Source organism: Rattus rattus, chromosome 10, assembly GCF_011064425.1.
Source record: "Rattus rattus isolate New Zealand chromosome 10, Rrattus_CSIRO_v1, whole genome shotgun sequence".
Taxonomy (NCBI): Eukaryota; Metazoa; Chordata; class Mammalia; order Rodentia; family Muridae; genus Rattus; species Rattus rattus.
The window spans coordinates 39,673,689-39,688,703 of NC_046163.1; the positions used below are offsets into that span (position 1 = coordinate 39,673,689).

The 15,015-nt window shown below is 41.7% G+C and overlaps 1 protein-coding gene and 1 pseudogene across 2 annotated transcripts in view; one reads left to right on the forward strand and one right to left on the reverse strand.

Annotated features, from left to right (window-relative positions):
- Rabgap1l (RAB GTPase activating protein 1 like) overlaps positions 1-15,015 on the reverse strand; it is a 558,252-nt gene that overhangs the window by 160,438 nt on the left and 382,799 nt on the right. For both annotated transcript variants that reach the window (XM_032915702.1, XM_032915701.1), the window contains one exon: positions 6,877-6,918. In XM_032915702.1, the coding sequence (XP_032771593.1) occupies positions 6,877-6,918 (42 nt within the window). The remainder of the gene's footprint in view (positions 1-6,876; positions 6,919-15,015) is intronic.
- LOC116911728 lies at positions 1,284-1,762 on the forward strand (annotated as a pseudogene).

The following is a 15,015-nucleotide window of genomic DNA, read 5'->3' on the forward strand; positions in this document are numbered from 1 at the left end:
TACCACAAAAAGCCAGTTATCACCTCTGTAGTGAATAGTGTCCTTAAAGGGGGACCTTCAAGACCACAGGCACTCAGACTGCTAATTCAGCCATATTTACAGTGATAATCAGGAAACAAAAAAGAGAGGAGTACAATTTTCTTTTTTAATTTGAAGCTCAGTCAGAAATAAAACATATGTGTAAAGTAGTTTGGGGCAGGGAATGTATAATTACTATAACATAAAAAAGCCAAGTGACCTCCACTATGTTCATAGCAGCCTTATTTATAATAGCCAGAAGCTGGAAAGCACCCAGATGCCCTTCAACAGAGGAATGGATACAGAAAATGTGGTACATCCACACAATGGAATATTACTCAGCTATCAAAAACAATGACTTTATGAAATTCATAGGCAAATGGTTGGAACTGGAAAATATCATCCTGAGTGAGGTAACCCAATCACAGAAAAACATACATGGTATGCACTCATTGATAAGTGGCTATTAGCCCAAATGCTTGAATTACCCTAGATGCCTAGAACACATGAAACTCAAGACGGATGATCAAAATGAGAATGCTTCACTCCTTCTTTAAAAGGGGAACAAGAATACCCTTGGCAGGGAATAGAGAGACAAAGATTAAAACAGAGGCAGAAGGAACACCCATTCAGAGCCTACCCCACATGTGGCCCATACATATACAGCCACCCAACTAGACAAGATGGATGAAGCAAAGAAGTGCAGGCCGACAGGAGCCTGGATGTAGATCTCTCCTGAGAGACACAGCCAGAATACAGCAAATACAGAGGCGAAGGCCAGCAGCAAACCACTGAACTGAGAACAGGACCCTGGTTGAAGGAATCAGAGAAAGGACTGGAAGAGCTTGAAGGGGCTCGAGACCCCATATGAACAACAATGCTAAGCAACCAGAGCCTCCAGGGACTAAGCCACTACCCAAAGGCTATGCATGGACTGACCCTGGACTCTGACCTCATAGGTAGCAATGAATATCCTAGTAAGAGCACCAGTGGAAGGGGAAGCCCTTGGTCCTGCTAAGACTGACCCCCCCAGTGAATGTGACTGTTGGGGGGAGGGCGGTAATGGGGGGAGGATGGGGAGGGGAACACCCATAAAGAAGGGAGGGTTAGGGGGATGTTGGCCCAGAAACCGGGAAAGGGAATAACATTGAAATGTAAATAAGAAATACTCAAGTTAATAAAAAAAAAATCAAAAAAAAAAAAAAAAAAGCCAAGTGACATCTTCATGTACAAGAGGAGGGCTGTCCCAAGAGTATCTCTACACTCTATAGGGCCATCCTCTCTGTCACAGGCTCACAGATGTGGATAGAAAAATCTGATTCCTTGGAAAAGAGTTATGGTTAAACATCATCCAGATTTGATTTTCTGCTGCAAGCAGGCTGGTGTTGCTCAGAAGACTGTGTGGGAAACGTGATGGCAAATGTGTGATTCCTATGTGTGTCCCTGCACCCTGGTTTGCATATGTGATGAACGTAACTATGGATGTTACCAGGGCTGGTGTGTGATCCATGGAGGTCCTGGAGTCTCAGACGCCTACTATCGTAAAGAGTGCAGCATTCAGGAGAAGAATAAAGACGGCTGCCCAAAGACTGTCAATTTGGGGATCTCTAAGACAGACCTATTCTATGAGCACAAAAAATGAGGCTTCAAGAAGAGGTGATGGGTGGGTGGCTCCTTCCTCCCCCATCGAGCTGCTGCAGCTGCCAGGAAAGACGCCTACTACCACCAGCAGAAAGGGAACCGAGCTCAGAGTGTCACCAGAGTGGCCTGCCAGTGCTAGTGCCCTGGCTCCCTGCCACCCCTTCCCTCCCTCCCTGTGATGCTAAGATGGAAGTGAGTCCTCATATAGTGCCCTAGCAGACGGGAGGAGACATCACTTGCTTAGTCCATAGTTTCCTTTTCGTTTTTAGTTGGAAAAGCAAGGCTCTGCTCTCCATACTGGTCCTTTCCACTACGAAAGCTTCAAGACAAGTCTGTGTGTGGCCTTGATGACAAAACTGGCAGGTCAGAAGTGTGATCTTGCAGCAGCTATGATGGGGTTGTCCTGTGAGGCTCACTGTGGCCAGGTTCCATCAGAACAGTAATGTGACATGATACTTCCCAGGTGGTGCTTCTGTTATTCTAATAAAGTTGGTGTGTATTTTCAAAAGTAAAACCCGATTCCAAGACTTGAGATAAGATCCAGGGTTCCCAGTATAGCCAATGAACCTAGGGACTTACTTCATTCTTAGCTGAAAGGCTGGTCATGGCTTAAGTGGGCCCGGGACTAGCTTATGGTGACATAAGACCTTGGCAGTATCCAAGCAAGTCTGGTTTTGCAGTCATTAAGCATATAAGAACTGTGGCATCATGGAGGCCTTCAGTGAGATGTCAAAGGAAAGCCTGGGAGTCCAGGCAGTGTCCTGCAAGGAGAGAATCCCCTCAGAGGATGGAAAGTGACGCTAAGACAGCCTGAAGCAGCAGTAGAGATTCCAGGAAGGCAGAGGAGTCAGCGAAGACCAGAGTGTGCTAAGGGAAACTGCAGGTAGAGCAAGACCAGCCTGACAGAGCAGTGTCGTGGCTCATCAGCAATGCTGCAGGAGTGGTGTTGCCATTACTCACAGGTCCTTACAAGCCACAGTGTGGCTCGACCAGACAGAGATTTAAACTTTAGTGCAGCTTTGCTTGGTTTTGGTCTTACTTAGGGTTGATTTCTTACTATTTTTCTAGTCCTATCTCTGGAATAGAAATGTTTGCATGCGCCTGTCCCCAATATAACTAACTTTTGTTGTGACTTTCTCTTTTTTATGGAGCTGAGAATTTAGTTTGCATGTGTCTAAGGAGACTTTGAATATGCATTTTCAAACAATGTTGAAGCAATAAAGAGTTTGCAGACTTGGATACATGTTTTGGAGATGACACTTGAAGTTAAATAGTCTGGCTCCAATTTCTATATCAGTGGTTCTCAATATGTGGGTCACAACCCCTTATGGGGTCAAATGACCTTTTCACAAAAGGGATTGTATATCAGATATCTACATTATGATCAATAACAGTAACAAAATTACAGTTATGAAGTAGCAACAAAAATAATTTTATGGTTGGGGTTAACACAACCATGACCAACTTTATAAAAGGGTCACAGTATTAGGAAGGTTGAGAACCACTGGTTACATGATCTTAACTACAAGACAGATATGTGAGACCCTATCTCAAACAAACATACACACATAAAAACAAAACAAAAAACCCTGGTGAGGACAACGGGGTAAAGAAACACCTAATGCACCACTGGTTAGGAATGTCAACTAACACCATCATGCTGTACAATGATAGGAAAAATTTTCACAAACTCAACACTTTCTACCTGTACTAATGTTAAGCTCTATGTACCTGAAGAAACCCAAGCTAGCACACCATAGACACTTGCACATTTATGTTTCCAGTGATACTATCCAGCCTTGGTGCTCACCAATAGACAATAAGGAAAATGTAGTAAAGACACATGATGAACTTGTTGGCTATAAAAAATGGATTTATGTCATTTTCAATAAAATAAATGGAGCTGAAGAGCACCACGCTAAGCAAAATTTGCCAAAGCCAGAAAGATGAATATTGCATATTTTCTTCCATATAAAAAATAGTTGCTACAAAAAGATCGTGAAAGAAAGGGGACTATTAGAGAGGGAGGGGACAGCAGGGTGGGGGAGGGCCAGCAAGCAGAACTGGGTGAAGCATGACCATGTAACATAATCAAAGTACATTACACATATGTAAGAAAATATCACAAAGAATCCTGTGATTATGTTATATTAGGATGTGCAAGAAATAAATAAAAACCAAAGTCACTAACTTGAGCTTTGTCACGACTGGGATACATTTCAGCCCCCTTGGGCTTCAGCCTCTTCAGTTACCACGTGCACCTGTGCATATGCTGGTCCACAACACAAACGATGCACGAGAAATCACTTCCACTACAGAGAAAGCGTCTACTCAAAACTCAGTCCGGCTCACAACTACTGTAAGGGTGTCAGGTTCGAACTTTTATATAAACATAAACACATTCTTTTTCCTGACATGTAAGAAACGAGAAGTCAGTCAGGAGTGTGCATGTTTGAATGTCCCTCTGCCGGGTGGGTAGTTAGATCGATGGTGCTCACTTTAATGTAGTCACATATATTCCATCTGTGGAGTCAGTTTCAGAGTCCATGCAAGGTAGTCACAAGCGAGGGCCCTGCTTTACCAGTGGCTCCTCTATTATCTTTTCTCACTACTCTAACCCTGCAACATGGTGTTTTAAGGATGTTCCTGTATTACTAAAGAAGATAACAAATGCCTTTCTACTCAGAGGCCAGAAAACATCCTCTGCCAAGGCTACATCTGGGTTAAAATGCTAAAGACTAAAAACATTACAAATAATGCTGCACAAGAAAGCAATTATATCAATAGCTACAGTATTAAGCCGGCACCCAGTCAAGGTCTTACAGCCAGAGCAATAGCACTGGGTTGTAGAAAGGTAAACTGAGCACCAGCAAATGAGCTAGCAAACATAAGAAAAGACTTTTGGAAAATATATAATGCCTGAGAGTAAAAAAGAGAAAAAAGAAGTTATAGCAAAAGCCAGACCTTTGTTGGACTCACTTGTACATACTTATGATTTGGTATTTTTTGGTCGCAAACACATCAAATGCTTTCCCTAACTGGTCATTATTAAGCTTTATTCTAGGCTTCTTGAGAGGATATATGATAAATTTTAGATTTAATATCAGAAAAAAATCAAAGCCAAGATTCACAACTTTATGAAAGCACTAAGTAAACAGATCTCTACCATTTTATGAAAACAGTTTTTAGGGGGCTGCAGAGATGGCTCCCCAGTCAGGAGGACCAGAAGGCACGACTCTAATAAGAACAGCTAATGGTAACTAGGTAGCAACTATCCTAGACAGTTATTAAGACATTTCATATATCACCTTACTATTTATAATACCATAAATTATTTTTATTATTTTCTTGAAACTCAAGTTCTAAGCACTTAATTTACCGAAGACCACAAAATAAGGCTGAAAGTAAAACTAAAGCCGTCCTGGCTCAATGTCTGTGATTGAACCATAGTCTTATTGGGGAAAATAGGCAATTTTGATTTTTCAGTAACAGAATGTCTTCTCTAGGTTACTTTTACCAACTTTGTAGCAAATCTTACTGTTACTACACTGTTAGAGCTTACATTGATATGTTGATATAACATTCAGCAAGATGATTATAATTGAATTCTAAAGAGTCATATTATTTCCAGACATGGGGGCGGGGGTGGAAAGAACAGGAAATTGAAATGTAGTAGTTTCTTTTTTAGTATATTATAGAAGCTTTTAAATAACTCAATTATATGTTTAGGTACCGCCAGGGATGTTATTATGATAAGAATTTTTAGAAAAAAAGTGGCTTCATTTCGACAGAAAATAGGTTGAACCTTGTCTCATATCACCTAGCTCATATGAATTAAAGCATCTTTGATGTTTATGGAATAAGTGTTAGCAAGATTAAATGGAATTTAAGAAAAACAACTGCCAAGTAAATGATAATTTAAAAGAATGCCAGGGAGAGGGTCAGACTTTCTCAGAAATGTCGTCTTTCAGGAGAGATCTACATCCAGTTCCTGTCGGCCTGCACTTCTTTGCTTCATCCATCTTATCTAGTTTGGTGGCTGTATATGTATGGGCCACATGTGGGGCAGGCTCTGAATGGGTGTTCCTTCAGCCTCTGTTCTAAACTTTGCCTCCCTATCCCCTCCTAAGGGTATTCTTGTTCCCCTTTTCCCCTTTTAAAGAAGGAGTGAAGCATTCACATTTTGATCATCCTTCTTGAGTTTCATGTGTTCTGTGCATCTAGGGTAATTCAAGCATTTGGGCTAATAGCCACTTATCAATGAGTGCATACCATGTGTGTTTTTCTGTGATTGGGTTACCTCACTCAGGATGATATTTTCCAATTCCATCCATTTGCCTATGAATTTCATAAAGTCATTGTTTTTGATAGCTGAGTAGTATTCCATTGTATAGATGTACCACATTTTCTGTATCCATTCCTCTGTTGATGGGCATCTCCTGAGAGACACAGCCAGAATACAGCAAATACATAGGCAAATGCCAGCAGCAAACCACTGAACTGAGAATGGGACCTCCCGTTAAAGGAATCAGAGAAGGGACTGAAAGAGCTAAAGGGGCTTGAGACCCCATATGAACAACAATGCCAACCAACCAGAGCTTCCAGGGACTAAGACACTATCCAAAGACTATACATGGACTGACCCTGGGCTCCAACTGCATAGGTAGCAATGAATAGCCTAGTAAGAGCACCAGTGGAAGGGGAGGCCCTTGTTCCTGTCAAGACTGGACCCCCAGTGAACAGGATTCTTGTGGGGAGGGCAGTAATGGGAGGAGGATGGGGATAGGAACACCCATAGAGAAAGGGAGGAAGAGGGGTTATGAGGATGTTGGCCTGGAAACCAGTAAAGGGAATGACAATTGAAATGTAAATAAGAAATACTCAAGTTAATAAAGATGGGGGGGGGGAAGGAATGTCGTCTTTCTCTGTGCAGACAGGCTAGTTCAGCAGGACGGCTGTGCAGCCCTGGTGGCCTGAGTTCAATCCTTGAATCCCACAATGGGAGGAGAGAACTGCCCTGAGGGATGTCCTCTGACTTCCACATGCAAGCTATGGTGTGCAGTCTCCGCCGACCCCTGACACACATGCACATACTTGCAAACACATAGATAAAAATTTTACAAAGGCTAAAAAGAGTCACAGGCTCTACATGGAATGATTATAGTAACAAGCAAAAGAGGTAAAATATTTGGTAAGTTAAGATAAAAAGAGACATACCTTTAGAAGAGCCAAAGCTACATGAAAGATTATATTCAAACCCTGCAACAGAAATAAATAAATGAATGAATGAATAAATAAACAAACAAATAAATAAAGTGACTATCACTAGGACATCTATCACTATTTTATTAAGCATTTTCTCACTATGTCATATATTATTAACAAAATTCTCAAATTTTCTCATTTTTACTTATAATAACATTGTGATTGAATGTGAAATATGTGCTAAGGCCTAACTGGTGTTTTAGGAGATACTGAGGCCTGCTGCCCACAGGGCCTACTTGGTAGGTGTAGGGCAAACCTGAAGGTTATAGACCAGCTTCACTTCCAGACAGAGATCTCTTTCTTCCCCTACTGAAAATGATCAAGCAGCCTTGTGCTCCCGCTGCCATAGGCATGCTTCCCCCTTTCCTACCATGTTGACACCACCCCTTTAACTAATGAGCTAAAGCAAGTCCTTCCTCCCTTAGCTTGCTTCTATTAAGTATTCTGTCATAGAAATATCAATAAAATAGTAATTAAAACTTCTCTGACATATTTACTTATTTATCCTTTATCCATTTGTGGATTGTTTCTCTAGGTCTAAGGTTTGCAAAAATGAAATTCCTTGTTCGAGATGGAAAAGGGATGGTGATGTTTAAAACTATTGGTTGAATTTTCTAATCCTACTCTGGTTTCTGGGTAATGTGGATATCTTGATAGTGCAGACAAAACCAAGAGAGAAACTGCTGCTGAGTGGGTAGACAGCACAGAAGAACCTGTCCTCATTGCAAGGGACTCCACTGCCAGCCTAGTGTTCGTGTGCTTTAGTGGACACCTCAGGGTATCGGGCAGGTAGGGTGTGTGTGTGTGTGTGTGTGTGTGTGTGTGTGTGTGTGTGTGTGTGTGTGTGTGTGTGTGTGTGTGTGTGTGTATGGTGTGTGATTGTGTAGATGTAGATGGTAACTTGTAGTGTCCCTGAAGGAACTTCAATTTCATGAAAACCATGTAAATTTACACCAGTAAAAAACTAGTTCTACGAAAGCCATATTGGAGCTGAAGCTGAACTGTGGGTTCAGTCCGGTGACTGAAGAGTTGTTGAGCAATTGCATTCAAGAAATATGGAGTCTTATGTCTCAAGATCACAGAATCACAAACAATGTCTCTGAAGACTGTGCTGGTTTCTTTCCATACACGTTCTCCTATAGGAGAGCAGTTTCTCAGTTGACATCTCTGATAAGCTCAGGTTCAATTACTATGCCCTTTTCACAGAATCTGCCTGCTTTCTAGATGTGAACTGTACCATATCAAGTGTATTCTACACAAGGTTTCTTATTTCTTTCTCCAAAATCAGAAGTGATGTTTAGGAAAAGGTACACAGTGTCTTGTAATGATTTGTGAAGCAACATTTTACAGCCCAGTAGTCTAGAGCTCCTGTAGTAGTGTGGCTTGCCCTGGTGCTGATTGTATTTTGATGCTAATTCTGCTTCCTGAAGAGGGGCTGCCTTCTCTCCTCCCTTGCCTCTTCCATCCCCCTGACTCAGAATGAAGTTTGTTTGTGAGAGTTATTGTAACCATTTACTGAAAGCAGTGGCTTGAAAGCAAACTTGAAAATGAATGTCCACTGCAACTGTTAAAAGCAGCATGTGGATACGTGGGTAACATCTGCTTGAGGTTTTAAGCACTATTCTAGGTCAGAAGGGGTCAGCAAAATAATTTCTTCCTTTGTAAAACTCTGGTAAGAAAAACTGAGACAAAATATTCCTCATTTCTTTCTTATATTATGTTGTATGTGATATTCAATAAACAAGAAAAAGGAATTGTTGAGCAAAATTAAATAACTATGTTGTCATGGCTACCTTTTACTTTCAATATTAAGTCTACCTACTGTGTTTTAGTATAAGAGCAAAATAATAACGAATAAATAAGAGTATATAAGCCAGGTGTAGTGGCATATACCTTTAGTTCCAGCATTTGGGAGGTAGAAGGATATCTATTAGTATCTACAAGTTAAAGACTAACCCAGAGCTGCTATGTGAGACCATCTTGAAACAAAACAAAACAAAGAACGAGCGTGTATGTGTGTGTGTGTGTGTGTGTGTGTGTGTGTGTGTGTGTGTTTGTGTGTGTGTGTGTGTATGTGTGTATGTTTAGTATTTAAATTGCCAAGATCTGGGTTAATTATATTAAAAGCATATCTTATTTTATTTTATTCCTGGCTGTTCTGGAACTCTCTCTGTAGGCCAGGCTAGCCTTGAACTCAGAGATCCACCTGCCTCTGCCTCCCAAGTGCTTGGATTAAAGGCGTGCACCAACACTGACTGGCTTAAAAACAAATCCTTATTCCTCACACATCAACCCTAAACCTTCACAGAAAGACATCATGATTTCCATGATGAGCTAGGAATGGTAATGCATCTACCAGAAGTCAGGGGATAAGGCAGGAGGAGGAAAGGTCCAAACCACCCTGGGCAAAACAATTAAGTCTTATTTCAAAATTTAAAAAAACAAAACAGTTTTACAGAAATCCATGTGGATTTTCTAGGGCTGCCCAGCTCAAGCTACAGATCATGGACCTTAATTTAAGCAGCACAATTATGAATGCCATCCTCTAACCACTAAGGTAGAGAAGAAGGCTCAGTAACAAGTGAGCACTGCAGCTTGGATCTCAAAGGACCCTATGCTTTACTAGAGGGATGGCAGAGTCCTGTATGGTGGTGCTGAGTAGCCGTCTTTGGGTCCCTAAGAGGAAGCCCTTAAATGAGCTTGTGGAACCCTGGCTTCTTCCCCCTTGCACTCTCTGGTCATGAGGCTGAGAGGTTTGTTCTGAACTGCTGCCATGAAGTGCTACTAACTATAGGTCCAAGGAAATGGGCTCATCCAATCGCACAGTGAAACCTATAACTGTCAGCCAAAATATCCCCTTTCTCTCTACAGAGCGATTGTCTCAGGCATATATTACAGCAGCAAAAAGCTCAGAGTGCAACCAAGTGACTCTCCCCCTTATCTCAGTATTATTATGTATCCTCTAAATTCAAAGGATTAAAAGGAGTCCTCCATTTAAATACAATAAAATCACAGAGGAAAAAGTAGAAATAGGTGCATTCCACCCAAACAAGACTCTATTATTTGTTTCTATATTGAAAACACACAAAAAAGTGGCTGGCTGCTTTCAGGATATGAAACAATAACAACCCAATGTGCTGCAGAAAAAACAGGTTTCTGCTCTCCTCTAGCGATAGCAGATTGAGATCAGCCTGGTGCATGAGGAAATGTCCTTAACTGATCTGGACACTGCAGTTTCATAATCCAGTCACAGCCTAGCAATATCTTTGCCTTAAAGAACACCTACAACTAATTGCCCCAAATTAAGTAATTGCTCTAATGTGCAGATCATGGTGTTCCTGGGTAGGCTAACCACTAGGCACCCACAATCCCACATAAATAAAGACAGTTGAGCACTCACTCAAAAGACTGAATATTTGCTGTGATGAGCAGAGAACCGTGGGTTCTGAGAAAGCTGGCAGCTCGTGAGAGACGCTATCAAAAGCTGTGCTGACAGCACTGGGGATACATGCCGCCAAGAAGGGGCCACATGGACCTCAACGCCTGGGAGAGTGTGTGGAAGTGGAAAGTTACCAGCGGAGTGCAAGGTCAACAAATCTGTAGAGGCTGAGATAAAAGGACGCCACAGGCAGTAGGAGGAATGGGTGCTGGTCCTCTGATCCATCCAAAAGAGGATACAGCACCCCAGAAAGGTGTACTGACCAAAGGAAACAGCACACAAAAAGCAAATCAAGTGATGTGCATATCCGATGATTGCTAGTATTATTAGGACATGTATTAACCTATCTTCAGCACTTCAGAAACTTCCCCACAAATCTGTGCAATATTTGTTGCTACTACTTTTTGAGCCAGAGAAGTTGAGCCTTGGAGAGACCATGTTGTTGCTAGCTCTCAAAGCCAGGGTCAGAGTTAGGAGTGTCAGAGTGACACTCCTCAGTGTTCTCATCCATCTCATCCTAAGCTTATCTAGTAAAATGTCTGGTAGGTATCTGCGGTGGTTAAAGACGGCTAACAAGTCTGTGACACTTCTCTGGACTCTCCTCTCAATTGGGTTACTATGTCACTGCTTTGATGACAGAATATGGTGGGAATGATGCAAGGCCAGCTTCGGAACCCTGGCTTTCAGGGACTGATCCTCTGCTCGCTCTTAGACCAGTCACTCTTGGAAGCCAGCTATGGCATAGGAAGCACAAGAACACTTAGACCTTCATGGTCTAAGATGAACAATGAGGCAAGGTATGGTGAACCAGACAATGTCACTGGTAGACTAAGGATTACCAAGATGCGTAGATACATAAAAGAACTGATTTAGATGTCCTAATTCATGCCACCTGAACCAAAACTTGGTCATACAGCTGAGCTTTCCCAAATCTTTTATCTCATGAGATCATGAACAAAATTAATAAATGATTTTAATTTTTAAAACACTCATTGAAATAATTTAACTAAGAAAATGTCTGGAAAAACCAGTTCCAAGAATCTCTGCATGCCTTTTACAAAGTTTAACCACATGTCTGCATGTTACATAACTAGATAACACAAGGAACAAACCCATGAAGGATGAAACCTTGGCCAAATGCTCTGCAAACGTCACTTTTTCTGATCTAGGACAGAGTCCCAGCCCACACTTTAAGTTCAATTTCCCATCCATCTAGTCTTTCATCTAGATCAGATTTCACCCCCATCTCTGAGGCATTTCTGAAGAATACTGGCCAGTTTTTTTTTTTTAAACTGTTCCTCAATTTGATTTCTGTATGATTAAATTTTGGTTATGTTTCTGCCCAAATACCACAAAAGTGACAATGTGCTCTTTCCAGTACACACCACCAGGAGGTTATGTGACACCGTGTCCCTCCACAAAATCACGTGTTTTAATCCACTTGGTTCTGGTGTGACTTGTTTAATACACAAGGACCACAACAGAACAGAATCTAGTTTGCCTTTCTTTGATAAATTTCTCTCTTCTATAGTTTGTATAGTAATGCTCTCCATGTTCTGAAGGAGAAGGAGAAGGAGAAGGAGAAGGAGAAGGAGAAGGAGAAGGAGAAGGAGAAGGAGAAGGAGAAGGAGAAGGAGAAGGAGAAGGAGAAGGAGAAGGAGAAGGAGAAGGAGAAGGAGAAGGAGAAGGAGAAGGAGAAGGAGAAGGAGAAGGAGAAAGAAGAAGAAGAAGAAGAAGAAGAAGAAGAAGAAGAAGAAGAAGAAGAAGAAGAAGAAGAAGAAGAAGAAGAAGAAGAAGAAAAAGAAGAAGAAAAAGAAGAAGAAAAAGACGATGACACGGGGGAAGGGGAGGGGGAGGGAAAGGAGGAGGAGGAGGAGACAACAAAAAGAAATAGAGGCTGCTTTTAAACATAAGCCCTTCAGCAAGAGTATTGCAGCACATTAGTGAAAAAGTGCACTGCATTACTCTGCCTCTCTTTAAACACTTTAAAGTTCCAATCTTTTAGGACAGATTAACTGGAATTTGATAGGGAATCAGCAAAAAAAGGGGTGATTTGGTTCTGGGGATTTTTCATGGGCAACCACTAGAGGTCAGTATTGGAGCATGAAAGTCAAGTAACTGCTGTAACAGATTTCATAGACCCTCAGAAGAGCTATTTAAAAACCCTCATGACCACATCTTCTCTGTGTTACTACTGACGACTAAAAGATGTAAAATATACAAACTGCAGGTGATTTTTATTCTCCCTTTCCTCCAGTTTTATAATACATTCATATAATATATTCACATTTACTATCATCCTTTTATTATTTCCACCCAAATGAATAGTGAACAAAGTGTTCACTATATTGCATATAAAATATTTTACAAACCGTTTTTAAAGAAGAAAGAGAGATGCATGATAAATTAAGACTGGCACTTTCTCCTGCTGCACACAGGACTTCATTGGTTGGCCACTCATTCACCTATCAGTAGTTCCCTCTAAGTTACGGAGGTTGGAGCCTGCCTATGTCTTTAAAGGTACATACCAGTCATCAGAACGCTACCCGGAATAGAGATGTTCAGTTTGAGAAAGGAGATTCTAATTATATGACCTGCCCCCCCCCCTCTCCTGGGACTTTGCTAAGCAACAACTCTACTACCAACTTCCATTCCCAACCCTCATTCTTCTTTTTCCTTCCCTTTCCTTCTCTCCCCTCCCTCCCCTTCCCTTTCCTTTCTTTTGCAAATTGGCATCTTGGAGCAATTTTGTTTTTACTTCTACCCTTGGTTGATTTCCTGCCACCTGCAGCCACTAGCAGCCTGGTCTTAAAACAAAACAAAATAACGATGAAAAAAAGATAGTGAAAACTTTAAGAATAGTGATATACTGAGCTCAGTCAAGGGACCTAAATTACTTGTGCTTCGGGGACCTAAAATCTTTATTGTAAGGAACTATAAGAATATTGCTTCATTCACTTTTAGCAGTGTGTGGGGCTTGTGAGATGATTTAGTACTTGCTTCTCTCTCTCTCTCTCTCTCTCTCTCTCTCTCTCTCTCTCTCTGTGTGTGTGTGTGTGTGTGTGTGTGTGTGTGTGTGTGTGTGTGTGTAGTGGCATGCATATGCAATCCTGGTACTCTTTCAGCAAGTGAGGTGGGAGGTGGAGATTAAGGCATCCCCTGGAAGCTTCCGGGCTAGTCAGCCTCAGGCTGCTGCACAGCATAAACAAGTGAGGCCCCTGCCCAATCTTTAACTAGGCAGAGGACCCGAACGTTGTTATCGGACTCCCACATGCATGGCTGTATTCTCAAACACACTAATAATGAAATTTAGAATTTTTAAAAATTAAGAAATTCAATGAACCTTTAGTCTATTAGGCATAAAAGCTATCATTAATTGCTCTATTTTGCAAACAAACAAACAAAACAAAAGCCTCAGATATGCCAGGTGGTTTGCCCAAGTTTGTAGAATCCAGGACTATCCTGCCCAGTTTTCTGGTCTGCCTCCACTGTCTATGTGTTAGATCAGCGGGGTTCAGCCACAGTCCTGTATCAAATCACTTGGGGAAACTTCACACCACACAGGCAGATGCTCGCCAGAGAACAACCACAATAACCACGAAGGACTTCTCAGGAGCCATGTAGCTACTTGCATTTTTAAGAACTTCCAGGCAATGATATCATGGATCCAGGATGAGAACTGAGCATTAACCAGAAGCACCAAGGCATCGATTTGTCAGAATGACCCCAAAAGTCTTAGTACTGCCCTAGATTCTGCTTTAGCTGATCTAGGCAGGGCTGGGATTGTCAGGCATTTCTAATATGCACCAAATATTTAAATCTAACCTGATATTTAAAGCACAGGAGGATGGATATTGTTTCAGAAACTGAAAAATGACTAATGTTAAATAATCTATGGAACATGTAAATTCTGATCATATATGCTAACGAAAGAGCGTACCCCAAAATGGGGAGCTGCGTCTCTCGCTCTGATCGCGGGGTGGGGTGCCCCCAGGAATCACGAGAAGCCATTCTTGATGTAAAAGCATGAGGTAGCTTTATTAACGAGATCCCGGGTCTTATCGGGATCCCGGGTCGACACATATCTCACACAGGAGACAGAGGAATCGACCCCGAGCTTCCAAACTCGGGGGTTTATATAGGGGAGGTTAGGGGCATTCGCGCGGTTACACATGATTGGTCAATTCAAAAGGTGCACAGTTACTTTCAGCGCGAAATTACATCAGCAAGGAGTAAGGGTTATTTAGAAAGCTATTGAGGACATGTAACTTCTATCAAATTTGACAACTGTGTCTGTTCAGTGAACTGCTGTGTGCATACATATATACATTCTGGTAATGAGGCCGTCTGCTACTCTAACAGGAAGCTATGAGTTGGCTACTCTAAATCCCACAGGAATGGACCTGGCGTGATGGGACACAGCTTTATCCCTAGCATTCCAGAGGCAGAGGCAGGCAGCAGATCTACACTGCAAGTCCCAGGCCAGACAAGACCCTGTCTCTAAATAAATAAACAAGCAAACAGGTAACATAAGAACACGAGTGAAACTTAAGAGAATATAAATGGAAGACTGGAGTGTGTACAGTAAGATGCACACGGTGGGAGCAGTGTGACAAAACCTCAAATCAGTGACTTTCAAAGAAAACCAGCCA